This window comes from Arvicanthis niloticus, chromosome 18, assembly GCF_011762505.2.
Source record: "Arvicanthis niloticus isolate mArvNil1 chromosome 18, mArvNil1.pat.X, whole genome shotgun sequence".
In the NCBI taxonomy this organism is placed as follows: Eukaryota; Metazoa; Chordata; class Mammalia; order Rodentia; family Muridae; genus Arvicanthis; species Arvicanthis niloticus.
This window is the reverse complement of record NC_047675.1, coordinates 48,337,395-48,357,673: the sequence shown is the minus strand read 5'-3', so window position 1 is coordinate 48,357,673 and position 20,279 is coordinate 48,337,395. Positions and strand designations below refer to the sequence as shown.

At 51.1% G+C, this 20,279-nt stretch overlaps 1 protein-coding gene across 3 annotated transcripts in view; it reads left to right on the top strand.

The window, feature by feature from the left end:
- Positions 1-12,720: 12,720 nt before the first annotated feature.
- The window catches only part of Piezo1 (piezo type mechanosensitive ion channel component 1 (Er blood group)), a 60,899-nt gene continuing 53,340 nt past the window's right edge, over positions 12,721-20,279 (top strand). For all 3 annotated transcript variants that reach the window (XM_034522955.2, XM_034522957.2, XM_034522954.2), the window contains exon 1: positions 12,721-13,071. In XM_034522955.2, the coding sequence (XP_034378846.1) occupies positions 13,008-13,071 (64 nt within the window). In that variant the 5' untranslated portion in view covers positions 12,721-13,007. The remainder of the gene's footprint in view (positions 13,072-20,279) is intronic.

The window sequence follows — 20,279 nt, the reverse complement described above, 5'->3', positions numbered from 1 at the left end:
AACTTCCCTAGAACCCACCCTGGTTCCCTGAAATCTGCTCTCTGCCAAGCTACAACCTTCTCAATACAGTTACAGAATGATTAGCTTGCAGGCTTTGCTCATCTGCTGGTTCCTGGTGTCATCCATAAGAAACAATGACAAGAAGCTGACTCTGCAGCACTTCCGATGACTTCAGATGCACTTAATGAAAGAGCACGGCTTCTATGCAGGTTTGCTGAACAGAAGGCCCGCCCCCTGTGGTACAGAAGACCCCGCCCCTGTGGTTGGAATGGCTTCTCTTGTCTCATTCAAAGGGCTTCTCAGGGTCAGACCTATGTGCCAGTGAAGAAGCTGAGACTCCAGGCATATAGCCAGGAGCCGGACTTCCAGCTTCCAGCTCTCCACCTGCTGCTCACCGTCACTGTCCCACACAGGGAACAGTAGCTGATGCTGGAACACAGGCTCGTGGAATCCCTCGGGGACCCGCTGAGGTCTTAGTCACCAGTAGCCACAGCCACGGAGGAGCTCTTTGTGGTCTTGGCTTTTCACTCAAGGTTTGTGGCCAAGCCTAGAGAGGCAGCTTTCACCTTCAATGAAGGCATCTGGGTCTCAGTCAAGATTGATCTGCACTTGCTTCTCTGTCTGCCAGGCAACCTTGGACTCCATTATGGATGGGATAGAGCAGGGTGGATGGTGAAGACGCTCCTGCTTGACACATGTCAGGTGACACCAGAAGTTCCTGCTCCCTCGAACACTCAGATTCCTCAGCATTTCCGGGGTGTCTTGTCTTGTGGAACCCGCTCCACAGCTATGCTGCCATAAGACTCCTCGGAGGAACTGAGAGCCTCGTTTTACCTCGGATGGCAAACGCCTTCTGTGGGAAGGTACTAGGGAGGAAGAAGGCTAATTCTGCCTTCACCTCTCTTAGTTTCTTTTCTGTTGCTGTGATAAAATATCCTGACAAAAGCAGCTCCAGAGAGGTTATTCAACTCACAATTTCAGATTTCAGTCCATCATAACAAAGAAATTACAGCAAAAGGGGGATGGAGAGGGAGCTGGTCACATCACAGCCAGGGTCAAGCACAGGGAGCAATGAAGCAGTGAACACTAATGCTCAATTTGCTTTCTCCACTTACACAGTCTAGACTCTCCTGCCAAGGGAATGGTGTTACCCATGGTGGGCAGGTCTTCCGATTAACTTTATTAATGTAATCAAGATTATTCTAAACCTGCCTCTTGGGGAGATTCTGCATTCTGTCAAACTGACAGGTAACCGTTCCTGTTCTTGTGTGGCCCTCTAACATTGCTCTGTTCAACAGAAACGTGTCACAAGCTGGGTGGTTTCAAGTTTTTGACTAGTACATTCCAAAAAAAAATAGTAAGATTCAGGTGCCAATAATTTCATGAAACTTTTATTTTGTTCTCAATTGTGTTCTTTTTTTTTTTTTTTTTTTTTTTATGTGTGCACTGGTGTTTTGCCTGCATGTGTGTCTGTGTGAGGGTGTAAGATCTCCTGAAAGAGGAGTTACAAATAGTAATGAGCTGCCTTGTGGGTGCTGGGAATTGAACCCCTGGCCTCTGGAAGAGCAGCTGTGGTCTTATCCACTAAACCATCTCTCCAGCTGTGATGGTTTGTATGTGCTTGGTCCAGGGAGTGGCACTATTTGGAGATGTGGCCTTGTTGGAGTAGGTGTGGCCTTCTGTGTGTAAGCTTTAGTACCTTTGTCCTAGCTGCCCAGAAGCTAGTATTCTGCTAGCAGCCTTCAGATAAAGATGTAGAACTCTCAGCTCCTCCTGTACCATGCCTGCCTGGATGCTGCCATGTTCCCGCCTTGATGATAATGGACTGAACTTCTGAACCTGTAAGCCAGTCCTAATTAAACGTTGTCCTTATAAGAGTTGCCTTGAGCCAGGCAGTGGTGGCGCACGCCTTTAATCCCAGCACTTGGGAGGCAGAGGCAGGCAGATTTCTGAGTTCGAGGCCAGCCTGGTCTACAGAGTGAGTTCCAGCACAGCCAGGGCTACTTAGAGAAACCCTGTCTCGAAAAAAAACAAAACAAAACAACAAACAAACAAACAAAGAGTTGCCTTGGTCATAGTGTCTGTTCACAACAGTAAAACCCAAACTAAGACACCACCAGCTCCTGTTTTGTTTTGTATGGGTCTTTTACCTGCTTGTATGTCTATCACATGCATGCATTGCCATTGCCAGTGAAGGCCAGAAGACATCAGATCCCCTGGATCTGTAATTACAGATAGTTGTGAGCTGCTATTTGGGTGCTGGGAATCAAAACCAAGTCCCCAGAGAGAGCAGCTGGTATTCATAACTACTGAGCCATCTCTCCAGCACCAGGTAGCAGTACTTTCAATAATTGTGTTATATCAGTTGTGCCCCCAAATGTCTCTTGAAATAAAATAAATCATTTATTCATGTATTATTTGGTTTGTTTGAGACACAGTCTCTCTTCAGAGCCCTGGCTGTCCTGAAACTCGCTATGTAGACCAGGCTGGCATGAGCTCACAGAAATCCACCTGCCTCTGCCTCCAGATACTGAGATTAAAGGCGTGCACGGCTCCACTCAGCTTATTTATTATTTCTGACAGAGAAAGGCCACTATGTGGCCTTTGCTATCCTGGAACTCACTATGTAGTCCAGGCTAGCCTCAAACTCACAAGAGATCTGCCTGACCTCTGCCTTCCAAGTGCTGGGATTAAAGGTGTTTGCCACCATGCCTGGATAATATAAAAAATTTTTAATGAGACATTTGACTTTTTCTTTTATTACCAACCACCAAGATCATCACCTTGATTGTCATCAGTGTCACCGCCATTAACACCCTCAGCATCAGCACCACTGCCATTATCATCCTGGTGGTGTTTATAGCTCCATCTCTGCTGGTTGCATAGCCTTGGGTAGAAGGCAGAGCCTCTCAGGATTCAGTTCCCCTCCTGTATCTCCTGTTTCAGATGGAGCAGTAGAATGTGGTGGAAGCAGGGCTTGGTGAGAAGCCTAGCACAGACTCTGTCAACAGGAAATGACTTGTGGCTGTCCTGGCCACAGGTGGAGCCGTAAAAGTTCCATGGCACAGTCCTCACTAGTTGTACAGTCAGCTAAAAGTACCAGCCATGCATGACACAGGGCCCTGAGTGCACAGCCCGTTCTATTTGGTGGAAGGGCACACCGTTATAGACTTAGTGAAGCAATTGGATCTCAGGGCTCTGTGTGCAGGTGTCCTGCTTGAGGACCACTGATCAGCTGTGTGAAGGAACCCTCTGTCTCTTCTGATATTGATATAACCCTGCTGCCTGCTACCCTCCACTGCCCACCAATGGCCACATACTTAGCCCCTCCTTCTTGGCAAAGGGTCTTTAAATTATTTATAAGAACTCAAGAGAAAATGCCTGGAACTGCCTGAATAACTCAGTAAAGCCCTGGCAGTGCCTCCAATAGTTCCCCAACCTGCATGGCTCATTCTAGGAGGAAGCCAGGCCCCCAAGCACGATGAGACAGGCAGGTTCATCCCAAGGCCCCTTCTGAACTACCATTGCTTTGCTGCTCCTCTGCCTAAGACGTCATTGTCCCTGGAGGAAGAGCAGAAACTCCCGGATGCCCAGAAGATCTCACAGTGCACCTCCTTTGAGTACCATTTAAGTGCCTAAGAGCTGCCCTTCTACATGCTACCGCTCTCGAGTATAACAGCCAACTCCTATATACCTGCAGCCTTGGGAACACTGGCTGCTTAAGGTCTATTATTATGGGAAGCTCCCATGGTTCCCTGGCTCCCAGACCATGCCAGTTCGTATGAAGTGCTTAATTTCCTGTTTCTGGCAGGGAGTCTTTGTGGCCCAGAAGCTAGAGAGCAGCTGATGTAAGATATCTGGAAAAGCCTACAGATTTTTGTATCACAAGGAAGTGGCATTTAAAATAAAGTCACTTGGGAAACGGAGGCAGGAGGATTGCCTCAAGTTTGTGCTATATAATGTGAGACTCTTGTCTCAAAAAAAGAAAAAAAAATTTTTTTCACTAACTGGGCATGCTACCCTATGCCTTTAATCCCAGCACTTAGGAGGCAGAGGCAGGTGGATCTTTGAGTTTAAGGACAGCCTGGCCTACAGAGAAGTTCTAGGACAGCCAGGGCTACACAGAGAAACCCTGTCTCAAAAAGAAAAGGAAAGACCAAACCAGATGCAACAGAGCGGGATCTGCATGTGAAACTCATCTCCTCTTAAAGACAGTGCTCCCCAACTGGCCTGCGCAGGTCCACTGGCCTCACTAAATGGACTGTAAGCCCGAGGAGCCTGCCTGCAGAAGAACAGACGCCACCCACAGTTAATAACAGTGGCAGATGTGATGTGACAGGCAAGGCAGCTTCAGCTCTGCGGGACCTGGGTCGAAGGAGAACAATTTCTAAGCTGAGTTCCTTGGGCTTTGAAGTTGTGTGGTTGGATTCATGACCTTGGAAATGAGCCAGGGGCATTCATTCGTTCATGGGATCTGAGTTGGCCTACACTTTATCCTAACTACAGTGGAATGCTGGCTAGACCGTGACCCAAACAGAATACGAGGAGGCGTTTTGACCTTCCTCCTGAGGCTGGGGCGAAGGCAGAAGCTCTGCCACGGGGACCGGCAGTAGCACCTAAATTTTGTGTCGGGCATGGGCAGGGGAAGCCACAAAGAAGGTGGAAGGCACATGGTGACCAGCACAGAGCCTTTACAGCCTTCCTGTAGTAAGGAGGAAGAGATAGACACACTTTAAGGAAAGAGAAAGATCCCAGGCCCTGGGAGGAACCTAAACGGGAAGATGGCAGACGGCAGAAGGAGCCAGTCCTGGGTCCCAGCCCGAAGAACACATTCTGATGTTCCAGACAGTCCATCCCCAACATGGAATCTAGGAGAGAATTTTCTGCATTCCTGAACCAAGCTGTGCGTGAGAGACTCCTGAGAGGGTATCTGTCTACCTCTCGTCTTGGCTTGTTCCCCCTTTAGATATGCCCCCGGCACACAGAGATGATGAAGGAGGCCTGCGGGGGATGTAATCTCTCAGTGGCCTGTCTAAAAGGCCAGCTCAGGGCTGAGGAAATGGGATTTCACAGAACCAGTCTTTCATTGGCGGGGATATCTTCATAGGCAGTAGGAGTGAGGCATGCTGGTTGCTGGAAGGGGCCCTCGGCCTGTTGACTGATAACCCTGTCTTCAGGTCTCCTGATAATAAGAAGCCCATTATAATTAGAGACCGGCCTAGTGAAGGGCTCAAAGAATCCAGAGGTGAGAGGGAGGTCCTGTGGGAGAGTGAGGGCCCTTGGGTGGATGCAGTGGGGTGAGGTATTGAACCCCCAGGGACCCTAGGTCTCAACAACCACTGTAGTAGGTGACTGAAGAACTGAGTGTCTGCTCCTAGGTGTGGCTGAGGAGAAGGTTTATTGTAGACAGGAGGGGGAGGAAAGCCAGAGGCATCTGGAAGGCTCCAGACTGAACAGAGCCAGCAGACTGACTTGGGCCCTGAGAGGAGAGGGGGTGGAGCAGCGTAAAAATCTCCCTAAGAAGGGGAGATTTTGGGTGGGGGAGGGGGAAGGTGCTGGGAGAAGCTACAGGTGCTGAGTGAAACCTAACAGTAGGAACTACGGCAGGGGCAGGACAGTGTACACATGCACACCCATAAAAGCCAGAGCTACACACATGGCAGGCGAGCACTCTACCACTGAGCCACACCCCCTAACCAAGGACTGGGGACCTGGAAACAAAAGAAGCAGAGCTGGAGCCAGTGAGGATTGTTCTTTGGGGCAAGTCCAACAAGGAGCAGTCTAAGAAGCAAGGCAGACAGGGCTCCAGAGGACGGTCCAGCCTGGGTTATCTGCATGAAGCTGGGCACTCAGTCACAGTTAAGGGTACTCAGTGAGTTGGCCACACCTCAGGACTTGGGAATTTACCCAAACCTGTCAAGGGCAGCTATGCCTCTTTAGAAGTGGACATATATGGGCACAGGTGTGCCACAGACATCTCATTCTCCATGCCAACAAAGAGCTACAGCAGGAGGCAGGCATGGGGGGGGGGGCGGAATGGGTCACATTGGGGTTGTCATGAACTCACTGTCGTTTATGGGTACAAGGAGTGCAGCTTGCTGGCGAGGGCCGGCAATCAGCCCTTTGCAGTGGTGTCTGACCTCTGACTTAAGGATTCTCTGGGACCGGGTGATTCTCTGTGTTGGCCCTGGAGATGCCAAGTCACTGAGATAGCCCAGGAGCTCTCAGACTTGTGGTCATGATGGTTACACCCAGGAGGTAGGGCTGCCACAGGGAGATGCTTCAGGTTCCTCCACCTTAGCTATCCAGACATGGCAGTGACCACTGGTCAGTTAAAGGGCTCATAACTCATTCAGAAGACTTAGGAGTTTGAGGTGACAGCCAGGTGGCTGTATGGTGGAGGGAGACACTCTGGGTGCTCTCTGGGGTGCTACAGTAAAGATTGTTTACCCTGAGGTCTGTAAGCACTGGTCATTGTCACTGTAAGGAGTGATATAAAACCAGCAGATAGGCCCTGGGTGCTCGAGTCCTTTTCTCTTATCTCTGCTCCTTACCTGGGCACCTGGGGCATGAGAAGAGTCCCATCCTCACTGTGGCCACCCTGAGCAAGCTTTCTGCCCTTCCCTGAGAAGCACGTGACTTCTCTCTGGGGGAATGGGAGTGCTGAGAGACACCTGGGCGCCCTCAGCACGAAGAAAGCCCAATCATCAAGGGGTAAGACAGGCTTCCAGAGTGCAGCTGGGCCTTTCTTTGTAACCCCTCTTGGAGCTTCCTGAAAAGGAGGAAGGGGCGGAGTTTGTTGGCTCCTTAGTTCCACCCCCCCCCAGCAGGGCCCGCCCCCACATCCAGCTGTGGGCAGGAAAAGGGCGAGCGGCGGCAGGGTATGGATAGCCAAGTCTGCACACAGGCCTCTCCCTCCCTCCTGGCTCTGATCAGGTCTTGGAAGAGGCCATGCTCTGGTTCCCTACCTCTAGGAGCCACGATGGGGTAGTCAGCCCTAGGAAGGAGGCCAGGGAACCCTTACGGGGCTGGAGAATAGGTGGTAGAGCTAGTAGCAGCCTCTGGCTCTGGCTCAGTTTGTTCCAGTGTTGGCCTGTATTGGAAGGCCTGCCCGGGGAAACTAAACCACTGCTGCTCCTAGGAGAGAGGTTCAGTGGTTCAGACTGGCCAGAGGCTGTCAGTTATAGCTCTTCCGTGGCCTGTCTAGAAACGACTTCCCTGGGACATTGGTGTGATTCAGTGCACCCCTAGGCTTGGGTCTGGGCCATCAAGCTCCAGTTGGTTTGGGTTTATCCCTCCAAAATCCCCGACTCCAGTCCTGGTCTGCTTTCACTGCCTAGATGGGCCGGTGTAAACCACAGGCATCCTTCTGATGCTGAACTCATTTGGAAAAGGCGGATGACTAATCTGGCTGTCTTCCCCCATCTTCCTCACATGAGTGTGCGTTCAACTCTCGCTCCTGCCCCCAACCCATTCCTGTTAGTAACTGGCCAAAGGCTCCTGGCCACAAGCCCTGCTGGCAGGCTTCCCAGAGGGGTCTCAACTACCAACCTCATTTTTCTTTATTTTTTTTAAAAACATCTATGTATGTTGAAATCAGAGGGCAACTTCTAGTAACCGATTCTCTTTTCCCCATATGGGTTCTTAGGGATCTAATTCAGCTAGTCAGACTCAGTTGCAAACATCTTTACTCACTTAGCTGAGCCATCTCTCTGGCCTTTAGACCCTTAACTGTTTGTTTGTTTATATATTTATTTAAGACAGTTTCAGGTAGCCCAGGCTGGCCTTGAAACCTCCTACCTCAGTATCCAAGTGCCCGGATTATAAACCACCACGTCCAGGTTTTTATTTGTTTTAAGACAAAGTCTTAGCTAGGCAGTGATTGTGTGCACCCAACACTAGGGGGCAGAGCCAGGTGGATCTCTGTGAGTTCAAGGCCAGTCTTGTCTACAAAGCAAGTTTCAGGACAGCCAGGGTTGTCATACAAAGAAACCCTGCCTAACAAACAAATAGCATGTTCATGCTCTGTAGCCCAGTCTTGAGTTTGCTGTGACTCTCCTGCCTCTGCCATCTGAATGCTGGGCTCACAATATGCCCAACTTTAATGGCCAACCTTCTAATTCCACTTGGCATTTAGGAAGCAGGAAGCTTCTAGATACAATTCCAAATAACAGACATGGACTTGGGGTCCTCGAAACTCGTGTCCAGTCTTAGCATGAGCAGGGACAGACTTGAGACAGGTCTTCAAGTGGGAAAGAGTGGGCAGAGGCCTGTGGGCTACTGCTACTGCCAGGCTATAGAAGGTGTGGGTGTTTATAAACATGTGTAGTGGCTGGCTGGCGCGAATCCTTTAAATTTATATGTCCCTGGAAGGGAGGAGGAAAAGCGATTCTCCAGATATGTTCCCAACATGAGTGTCCCAGGTCCTCTCAACCTGGAGAGGCCTTCTGGGGCCACCAGCTGCTGTTGACCTAAACAGAGAGCAGACGGAGATGAGAATGGCCTATCACGTGGGGTGACATCTTGATAGAGCCTGTTTCTGTGCCCAGGCCAAAACAGCTCTTTGGAGTGGTCCTGCGATCTGCAGGCAAAAGGCAGGTACAAGCCAGCTTTCTAGATGAGTTGTTTCTGTTTCCAAGAATGGGAATCGGCACTTGGTAGAAATGTACTCAGGATGGGCAGTGGTGGCGCACGCCTTTATTCCCAGCACTTGGGAGGCAGAGGCAGGTGGATTTCTGAGTTTGAGGCCAGCCTGGTCTACAGAGTGAGTTCCAGCACAGCCAGGGCTACACAGAGAAACCCTGTCTGGAAAAACAAAAATAAAACAAAACAAAAAAAAAAAGTACTCAGAACTGAAATAATAGCTCCCCAAATATCACATTTGCTGGCCAGGAGTCAAGGAAGCAAGATGCTGGAGAATTTGGCAACACTGGCTGGCTCTGGGAGTGGGTGGAGGGGGCTTAGGATGTGCTATTTGAAACTTGTGTCAACAGGCGTGTGTGTGTGTGTGTGTGTGTGTGTGTGTGTGTGTGTATGTGATACATATTTTTTTCATATCCTTCTGTCATACAATACATTGCAACCTCAGTTTTTCCTTCCTCTAATTCTCCCAGCCCCTCCCAGCCCCCCAGATCCACTTCTCTGTTTCTCTTCAGAATAGAGCAGAACTCCCAGGGATATAAACCAAACAGACGATAGATAACAAGGTAAGATAAAACTAGGCATAAAAAACAAATAAACAACAACAACCTGTTGCTATAGTAAATCACACAACATGGACTTGGCATTTTAACCATTGTTTCTCAAGGCAGGGTTTCTGTAGCCCTGGCTGTCCTGGAACTCACACTGTAGACCAGGTTAGTCTTGCACTCAGAAATCTGCCTGCCTCTGCCCTCTGAGTGCTGGGACTAAAGGTATGGACCACCATCCTTGGCCATTTTAACCATTTTTAAGTGTGCAACTGAGGGACTTTCAAGCACTTTGACAATCTTCCTCTTTTTCTTCATTTTTGGAGATAAAATGGCCCAGCCTGGCCTCAAACTTGCAATTCTCCAGCCTCCTGAGAGCTGGTATGACTGGTTTGTGCCACCATGCCTAGCTTTAGAACCTTTTAAACTCCTGTTCACCAGTCTCTTTCCTCCCACGCCCTTCTCCAGCAGCCAGTCCTCTGCTCTCCCTGTCTGACTCCCTAACTGATGTAATTTAGATACGTTTATGAAGTCAGATGCAATCCCAGCACTCACACACAGAGGTAGGCAGCCTGGTCTACACAGCAAGCTCTAGACCAGTCAAGGCCACGTAGGAAGACACTGCCTTAAAAAAGAAAGAATGGCCAGTAGGTACTGGATAGATACGCTTTGTCTTATGGTCCTTGGCCTTTGGCCTGCTTTTGCCTTTTGTCCACTGAGGACAGTTTTGCTCTCAACATTCAAATCCCAACTTCTGCTTGATCATCATTTGTTTGTTTTTTTTTTTTTTTGAGTCTTCAAAAACCAACCAACCAACTAAGCAAACAAACAAAACAAAATAAAACAAAAACCTGGAACCACACACCATTTGTCCTTTGTGTCAGGCTCTCAGCACTTGTCTTAGTGGTTTCTGGATCTTTGCTTTGCTCTGGTGCCATAATCTGGTTCCTTCTATGAACAGGTACAACCCGACTGCATGAAGAGCCAAGTTTACCCACCCATTCACCCACTAATAGGCACTTGGGGTGTGTCTTAGGGTTTTACTTCTGTGAACAGACACCATGACCAAGGCAAGTCTTATAAGGACAACATTTAATTGGGGCTGACTTACAGGTTCAGAGGTTCAGTCCATTATCATCCAGGCAGGCATGGTGCAGGAGGAGCTGAGAGTTCTATATCTTCATCTGAAGGCTGCTAGCAAAATACTGACTTCCAGACAGCTAGGAGGAGGGTCTTAAAGCCCATACCCACAGTGACACACCTACTCCAACAGAGCCATACCTTCTAATGGTGCCACTCCCTGGGCAGAGCATATACAAATCATAACAGGGTGTTTCTGCATACTGGAATGTTAATTCTAGTATAGCCAAGTAGGGATGACTGGTCACCTTTCAGAAAAAGTGGGGACCCTACTGGCAGAGCTGAATCCCTCTGTCTACTCTGGCCCTGTGCCATCCTCCCGACCTAGGGGAACAGTCCTCAGTGTAATGGTGCACACCTGCAATCCTACACACCTCCTGTTGACTGCATGAAGATCAGTTCAAGGTTATCCTTGGCTACACAGCAAATTTGAAGCCATGTCAAAAGAAAGAGGAAGAGAGAGAGCCAGAAAGGTGATACAGAGGTACCAGGGGTGTGGGCCAGGCAGGCTGTTGCTGGTCCAGCGTGCTCTGACTCTCCCTGCTTAGCAAGGGACAAGTAGGAACGTTCAGATACTAAGAATCTGATCCATTTTGTGAGTTTTATTTGACCTAGGTAATACATGTGTGTGACTGACCACGACATCAAAGGGAAGGAGGCTTGTATGCAGCCAAGGGTGGTGACAGTTTTTCAATGGTAACATTGTATCTTAGAAGCTGCTCCTAGTACAGGCAGTCTTCAGATGCTCTTTAAACTGCTACAGAGAACCACACTGTAGGATACATTTTAGTTTCTTTGAGAGTTCTTGTGTTTCTTTCTTTCTGTTTTCATCTTTTGCTATTTTGACAGTTGTGAGACACAAACGTTTCAGTGCCTCTAGAACAGTGGTTCTCAACCTTCCTAAATGTCAGACCCCTTAAGACAGTTCCTGGGGCTGGAGAGATGGTTCAGTGGTTAAGAGCACTGACTGCTCTCCCAGAAGTCCTGAGTCCAATTCCCAGCAACCACATGGTGGCTCACAACCATCTGTAATGGGATCTGATGCCCCCTTCTGGTGTGTCTGAAGAGAGCAATACTCATATACACAAAATAAATCTTTAAAAAAAAAAAAAAAAAAAAAGACAGTTCTTCATGTTGTGGTGACCCCGACTATAAAATTATTTTGTCGTTACTTCATAACTATAACTTTACATTATGAATTATAATGTAAATATCAGTTATGCAGGATATCTGATGTGCAATCTCTATGAAAGGGTCATTTCACTCTCATAGGGGTCGCGACCCACAGGTTGAGAGCTGCTGCTCAAGAAGCAGGTCTGAATGAATTTCTGAATCTTCCCCAATGTGTTAGTAACACCCCTTCAGAGCCAGACTAGAAGTGAGTCTTGGGGACAAAGCTAGGCAAACTTTAAACGCTCTATGTCCAGGGAAAGCCTGCATTTCTGGTGGTTTTGGAAAACTGAAGGTTCTGAAGTGTGATAGATTGACTTTATTTAGCCTGCTAGTGCCTTGAGTCTCAAAAGCGGTCACATCATCGCTCCTGGTCCGTAAGCCTCTGCCCCTAACGCCACTCATTCCCCGGTGCAGCTGAGTCAGGGCATCCTGAACTTGGTGCAGCTGTACAGTTTCTCCTCTCCATTTCGTCTTTCTTATCCACCTTAATACTGAAGACTGAGCCAAACCAAGGCGGCTTGGGTGAAGTACCCGGCACGTGCAGGACTCAAACCTTGTCTGGCCACCAAGGGGACAGCAGGTGCTCTGGCAGCTTTTGCTACTGTCTATAGCACACTGATTAAGACCATGCTACGCAGTGGGAGCAGTTATGACTGGAAGCAGTCCCAAAGCCCCAATCCAGACCACGGTGGGATGCAGCTGTCTGATGCCATGGCAGTACAGTGCCTCTCCACTCCAACCACCAAGGCCTAGCCAGCGTGGCCGTCAGTGCCACAGTCGGGAACTCGGAACAACTGACAGCCCCCAGGGGGCGCTGCGCCATCACGGCTTGGGGAGCAAAGCGAAAGTTGCTCCAGCCACGAGGGGCGCAATTGCACGTGGGTGCTACAGTGGGGGGGGGCAGGGGATTCAGGTCATTGGGAGTCATTTTGTATTGTCCCCCACCCCGGGTCCCAGGCCCTGGCACCCCAGGGAGGAGCGCCCCATGGGCACTGTGCAAGTGACTGCACTGGGCTGCATGGGGGTTTAGGGGGGCGCGCGGATCAAGGTCTCCGGGCCAGCGGCACCAGCCAGACCCGGGGGGCCGGCGCGCGCGCGGACTGCGCTGGGCAGCGAGGGGTGCCTGGGCGCGCCTGGCCGTCGGGGGAAGCGCGGAGGCGGGCACTCCAGGGAGGGCGGGGGCCCGAGCTTATAAAGGCCCGCAGGCGGGAGCAGGGAGAGAGCCGCCGTGTCTCCGTCCGGCCCTGCTCGGCCTCCGCGAGCCGCCGTTGAGTTTCGAGCCGGGCGCGCTGACACCCGAGCGCGCGCGGGCTCCGGCCGTCGGGAACCAGAGGGCGCGGCCCGGCGGGCCGGCGACCCGAGATCGAGACCCGCGGGAGGTCGCAGCAGCGGCGCGCCGCACGTGCGGAGACCCGCCCTGAGTGCCATGGCGCGCGCTTCCTCCGGCCCTCGCACCTCCCTTTAGCCACGGCGGCGCGACCCCGGGCGGTCCCCCGGCCGCGGGGCATGGACCCGCACGTGCTGGCCGCCGGGCTCTACTGGCTGTTGCTGCCCTGCACGCTCCTGGCGGGTGAGTGGAGGGCGCGGGCGGGAAGGCTGCGTCCGCGAGGGTGCGCGCGGACGAGCATAGGCGAGGAGATTCCGCGGGACTCGCGGCCCAGGGCGCCCGCATTCCAGAGGCGTGAGCGCGCCGGCGGCCTCGGCGGGCCCGGGCCGGGCACCGAGGCAGCGGCGAGGCGCGGGTCCCCGGGAGCCCCAGATAGCGCTGGGCGTCTACGCGCGGGCTGGGAGGAGAGGCCCCGGCGAGGGGCTGTTAGCGTCTGAGATGTAAGGGGAGCGCGACTTTCTATTCTCTTTCGTGGTTAAGAAAAAAGAAAGAAAGAAAGGAAAAAAAAAAAAATCAAACTTGCATCATGACTTCCTGACCAATCTGGGAGAAGGTGGCGTTCTGCCTGGAGCTTTTCAAGTCAGAAATTTCCTACCAGAACTAACGTTCCAGCCCTAGGCGCAGTCCCCAGTGTTCTTAGTCCCAGTTCCGAGGCTGTCTGTCCATGCCTTGGAAAAAGCTCCTGTCTTCCCCGTGCTCTACTTGGTTACCTTCCAGAGGGACTGGGGCACAGGGCGCCCCAGGAGGCTCTGCCTCAGAACTGGAGATCCCCTACCGTGGCATGTGTCCCTTGCTTGCAAAGAGCTTCTCTCCTTTGGTGTCATAGGTGCTGGGCTCCATTGCAGCTCAACCAGGGCACCGTGCCCAGCTGCTCACTCCCCACCCCCGTACACCTCCTGAAGCAGTCAGCACCCCTCCACTTGTGACTTTCCTCCGTGTCTGATTAAGTTAACCTACAGAGAGACAGTGAGTGAACCCTCTCTGAAAGTTTGCCTCGTGGAAATCCATCTGTCGGAGGTAGGGGATTGTGTATTATTTTCCCCAAGTCTCTCCAGGGACACTGCTTGCTCAGCCTGTTTTAGGAACAGGCTACTGGGGTGTCAGGCAACCTGGGCAAACCCTACTTGTGACTTCCACACAGGCAGAGTTTTGATTTGTAGGACCAGAATGTGGTGAGACGTGGGGGAATTTTTGAAGGCAGGAATCAATGAAAACCATTGAGCTTGGAAAGGAGGGGCCAGCGGACACTGTCCTCAGCTCAGCCTGGACTTAGGAGAGCCAAGGTCTAGGGCCCACATTTGTGGCTTCTTTTCCTCACTGGTCTGTAGACAGGCAAACTGTAAATATAAGCTGAAGGGGCGGATGAAATGTAGAAGACAGGTACCCTTCTTAAAGGGATAGCCACAACAGGAGCCGTTTCTTAGGATCCTTAACTGTCAACGCTTGGAGACAAGAACAGGGCAGGGAGTAGGTGGTCCTGTTGTGCCGGGAAGAAAGGCCTTGGAAGAGGTCCTCTTCCACAGACAGGGGCCGTGCTTAAACAAAACTGGCAGACTTTTCTCTGACAGACCAGATGGTAAATGTTTTCACATCATGAAGTACTCTGATACTTTTTCCAGCAGTTAAAAAATGCAAAAGAAAAAAAAAAAAAAAAGACCATTCTTAGCTCGTGGGCAGTACTGAAATCCATGGTAACTGAAATCCACAGTAACCTCCGGTCTAGCCTGCGGTCTAGCCTGCTACTAGTCAGAGCTTATGACCCCCAAAAATCAGTCAGGGCTCTGAGGTCCCCTGGCTTTTCAGCTGTAGTGTGTGGGTGGCAGAGGAAGCTTCCAGTCTGAGTCTGGTTAGGATGTGAAGGAGGCTCGGCCAGCTTTGGGGGTTCCCACCCAGCCTGTGTGTGTTAGTCACCTGGGGAGCTTTCAAAAGAATATTGATGACTAATGTTCCTGTCTTTCCTTAGGCCCAAACTGTCCCCCAATAAAGTCCATTCATGAGCACATACATATCCAGGCACAGGCCACACCTACCCTGACACTGAGCCTGGGTGTGGGCTTGCCCATCAACAGTTTCCTTTATGCCCTGGGAGGTGGGCAAGGGACACAGAGCCAGCCGAGAGCTTTGCGTGGTGATGTAGGAGATGCTGGCATCCTGTTCATTTCTATGGGTTGTAGTCATCTCTGAGGGACCTCTTGCTGGAGGCGGAACATTTACTCCATCTCTTGTGAGGGCTCCCTCTCCCTCCACCCTCTGAACAGTTTGAGTCCTGTGTTTTGGAAACAAGGTCTTCACAGGTTAGTCATCTTAAATGCTGGGTGCTGGCTCAGGCCTTCCTGAAGGTTTGAATCATCCTGAGGTGTTTATCCTCTTTGCCACTCCCCTGACAGGACATCAATCTGGAAAGTCAGGCAAGGTGATGCCCTAGGCCCCAAGGGAATAGTGACCAACCCAGGCAGACTTAACCTGGTGACCTGGAGACCTAGGGATCAGGACCCAGGAGGGATGTTTTGTGCTTGGGAGAGAAAGGGCCAGGTCTCCTGATTCTTAGCCTCACAGAGGAACCAGGAACTTAATATCCAAGCAAGAGCCAGGTAGCGAGAAATCTCTCTCCCTCTCAATGAAGAAGACCTGTGGTAAGGCAAAGTGGTCTCTGCTCTCTGTGCCTACCATAACATGGGAGACAGATCCATGACAGGGTTTGTCTCTGAGAAGTATCATTGTTTACAGTGGGGACGTGTCTCCCTTCTCAGAATGTTTTCTCTGTCACCTGTGAACCTGGAGGTGGGAAAGGTTATCAGGCTTGCTCATCCTGCCCCCTTGAGACAGGAACTGGGCAGCTCTCACTCAGTGGTCAGAGCTATTGTTGAAACTCTGGGCCAGAGAGAGCAGTAAGATGACAGAGAACTGAGCCTTTTCTGCCACCAGTACTCAGTACTACGGTCTTGGTAGCCACAGAACGGGTGAGGTTCCACTTCCCCCTGCAGCTGTGGGGGACTCCCTGCTGAGCTTCAGTTACAGGCATGGCAGAGGGGTGGGACCTTGTCTTGTGCTGGGTCTGGGAGGGATGAGTAAGCAGGACAGGGAACCCACTGGGTCCCAGTGTGTTTAGGGGAGGAGCTAGGGACCATTCGAGAACTGTGGGAGGATCCCGTATCATACCATATCCTTACTGCAGGTGGTCACTGGCAGCCAGGGGGTGGGTCCTAAAGAGGAAGTGACCTTGCTGGGGTGGGCAGAAGTGCTGGCTTCTGATCCTGGCCCCAGGCTACTTCCTGGGCGGTGTCTCGTGCCTGCTTGTACTGATGACACTAACTTTGCTCACTTATTGTCAAGGGTTGAGGAAGACAAGCTCTCTCTGACCCTGGGCCCTGTGGGCACCGTCTCCCTGTGCCTCTGAGGTCCTCTTTCACTTGTCACCTAGTTTAGAAGTGTAGTTAGATGTTTACTTTTCCCATATACATTTTGTTCTTGTTTGTTAAAGCTGAGCTTTTACACACCTGCCTTCTACGTCACTATTAGCTTTTGGTCTCGTTCCCTGTCAGAACGGTTGAGGATTGAGAATTCATGGACTTAACTCACAGGCCCAAGAGCGTATGGATGGGAGGGGGCAGCCTCAGGATGACGGTTTCTTTGCCTTCTTTGCTGGCAGGTACCTGTTTCAGGTCACTAGGAGGCCAAAGGGAGTCAGACTATATCCTGCAGGTGGATGAGTTTGTGGGTGGAAGACAACAGCCGGTGGTGGCCAGTCCCTTCATCTCGCTCTGAACTCACCCGACCTTTAACCTTTTTTCTCGGCCTCATCTCCTCCCCCGTGTGTGGGCCTATAAAAGCTTTAAGGCCACTCACTTCCAGACTCTGATCTCCGGTCCCCGCGCTGTGATCTCACACCCAGGCTGGGGAGGTGGATAGGTCAGCTGTGTTTGGAGAAAGGCCAGTCCGTCGTCATGCAGTGATTCCTCCTTGGCCTTGGTGTCTAGGCGTCCCTGAGTGCTTTCCCATGTGTGCTATGTACTGTGATGACATTGGCTTCAGACAGAGGCCAGGTCTCTGGGGCTTCCCACCACTATGTTCCCTTCCGCACAGAGGACTCTTCTTAGGAAAGGCAGGGGCTGGTGCCCTCACTTTCCATGCATAGCCCCTGTTGCTGAGGGGGTCCACGTGCAACACTGAGCTGCGTTCAGTGTGCAGCTCCCTGAACCTTCCAAGTGCATTCATGCGAGATCTTGTGGGACAAAGTACTGGGTAGCAGCCAGGAGCCTAGTACTGGTTCCAGGCCAGTGGTGTCTGGCTGTGGGGTGGGGGTGGGAGCCAGGATTGATGTCTGTGGTAGAGGTAAGAGGGTTCACCTCTTCCTTACCAAGCCTGCAGGAACTGTGAGCTCCTGCAGCTGTTCATAGGTGGAGAGGAGCAAAGGCAGCGATCACACCTACCAACAGGCTCCTGTCAGCTCCTCCATAGGGGCCCTAAGATGCCATCCAACGTGGTATTCCCCAGGAACAGCATCCACAACAGAGCCCCCAAATGGTACCACCCCAAAGGACTCTCTAGTAATGACACTCCACACAGGTTTCTCCAACAAATGCCTCTAAGTGGGGCACCCCGGTGGGCCTTCCAAAGTCTGCTCCCTCCTTATCTGGTCAGAACAGTATGAGTGGACAAAGCAGATGCCCTAGCTGCCTGGTGCTGAGCTCTGAAGGCTTGGGAGGCAGAGAGAACCCAGAACGGGGGCATGAGTTGCAGGAAGAGGAGGCTATAGGATGGGGGGCAGGTAGCTAGTCCAGAGGGAAGAAATAGGTCGCCAGGCTTGAGGATGAGGTCACTGTAGCATTCCAGGGCCCTCTGCCTCCTTAGAAGGATACCAGCCAGGGCTTGCTAAGTGGTGAGCTGCTTGCTAGAGTTAGTGTCATTGGGATTGGGTGGGGCCAGGGGAGCCCTCCCTGTGCTTATTTCCCCCCCCCCCTTTGTAGAGGGGCCTCCAGGAGCAAGAGCAGGGAGTGGCTACATGGGAGGGAGGTTGGGCAGAGCCTAAAGTGCCCCCAAAGTCAAGTTTTCAATTATGGCTGTCCTCTTATCTGTATGGTCCATGGTCCATGATGAGCCTGTCTTGGTGACCAAAACCTGTAATCCCAACTCCCTTGGAGGTTGAGACAGGAGGATCGTAGGTTCAAGGCCCGTATGGGTCACTTATCAGACCCTGTTTCAAAGTAAAAGGTAGAAAAAGAGGGGTTGCTGGAGTAGCCCAGGGATAGGATAGTGGCCTGGGATGTGTGAGACCCTGGCTTCAGTCCCCAGCACCAGGAAAAGCAAACAGAAAACCCTGGCAGACCTCTTGTACTGTAGTCCATAAACAAATACCTATGGTGGATGTTGGAAATCGGCCCCTGTACCAAACAAAGGCTTCCTGTAGCTCATCTCTCTATGCACACGTATGGTCAGATTTAATTTACATATTAGGCACAGAGGTTAGCCTAATAGTTAATAAGAAGAATTAAATAATTACCACCATGTAGTGCATTAAACGGTTTTTAAGCCAAGCTTGGTGGCACAAGCCTTTATTCCCAGCACTAGGGAAGCAGAGACAGACAGATCTCTGTGTGTTCAAGGCCAGCCTGGATGTAGGTGTCAGACTTCCAGGGTAGCCAGTCCTACATAATGAAACACTGCAAAAAAAAAAAAAAAAAAAAAAAAGAAAGAAAAAGTAAGGGTTGGCAAGATGGCTCAGTGGGTAAAGACTCCCAAAAGTTGTCCTGAGTCATATACATATACAGTATTACATGTGTATGTGTACAAACCCCGTGTACACACACGTACACACACGTACACACACGTACACACACACACACACATGCATAAACTCTACTTGAACCCTTTGACCTTTCAACCCCCACCCCATCCCCAGGAGGCCTTGGTCCTTCCTAGCTCTTTCTGGTCTCAGGGTGAGTGGCATCTGCTGCCCGTTACCTACTGCTACTACAGTCTTGTCACCTCATCTCTTTTGTAGTTGGAACAACCGTAGGTGTTTCCCCTTACGGCCTTCCCTTCAGTTGCTCCTAGGTTTCTGGTGTCAAGGACACCTCTGCCTCTCAGGTGTCCCCCCTTCTGGGGTGAGTACTGGGTGCTTCCTGTTGCATGAAGATCACTGGCTGTCCAGGTAGCCACTCCCACTGGTCCCTTGGGGAATGGGCCACCATGGGAAGCAAGCATCCATCATCATATAGGGGACAATGACAGCTGTCCAGCCAGACTAGCCTCTTGGGTGATATCAGATGCCTTAGCCAATATATGCAGCCTTCTGACTCCTTGTAGCCATCCCAGGAACCCTTGCTGAGTGGGGTGGGTCCGTTTTTCTGGTATGTTTTAATAGCATAATTATAGGGGGTATTTTTGGTTCTCTCTAACAGGCTGACAGGGTCAGCCACGACTGTTTACCAGGCTGCAATGTGCACGCTAGCTATTTTTCTCTTGTGAGTATATATAGCTGGGACCATTTCTTCCCTGGGTTCAGGCTGCAGAGGGATGGTGGCCACCTCGGCCTCCTGTGGTTTCTTTAGCTGTCGAACGGGAGTCTAAAATGGGCCTAGGGAACAGCTGCTGGGCTCTGAGGAACGTGAAGCTGGGCCTGTCTTAGTTACTGTTCTATTGCTGTGAAGAGATACCATGACCAAGGCAACTTTATTAAAAAAAAAAAAAAAAAAAAAAAAAAAAAAGTTGTGGGCATGCTTACAGTTTCAGAGGGTTAAATGGCCACCGTGGTGGGAAGCCTGGTGTTGGGCTGGCACGGCGCTGGAGCAGTAGCTGAAAGCTTACATCTGAGCCACCAAGATAGAGGCAGAGAAAGCAACTGGGCCCAGTGTGGTCTTTTACAACCTCAGAGCCCACCCTCAGTGACACACTTCTTCCAACAAAGCCACGCCTCCCAATCCTTCCTATACAGTCTACCAACTGGGGACCAGATTTTCAAATATATAAACCTATGGGGGCCAGTCTCGTTCAAACCACCATACCTCTTGTCCATCTCCCTGAAGTGCACAGGTAGAGTTTCTCCTCAGCCTGGTAAAGGCCTTAAGAGGGTGAGTGCTAGGCTTTCTCCCAGCTGCCTGGTTCTCTTGTTCTCTTGTGTCTAGAAGCCACCTTTACCCTCCAAGTCTTGGCCACCCTTCCAAGAATCTTCAGCAGGGGTGTGTTGAACTGCTAGGGAAGTGAACCCCAGGGTCTGCACTGAAAGCCGGTGCTCGCTGGGGACCTGAGGATGAGGTATGGGTTCCCGAGGTGAGCTTTGGAGCCTGCAAGCGTAGGGTTTGGGATTCGCTTCCTGGAACCCCCAAAGCCTGCTGTCTGTCTGCTGACACCTTGCACCCCAGCTCCCAGCAGGTGTGTCGTCTGCCTCTGCT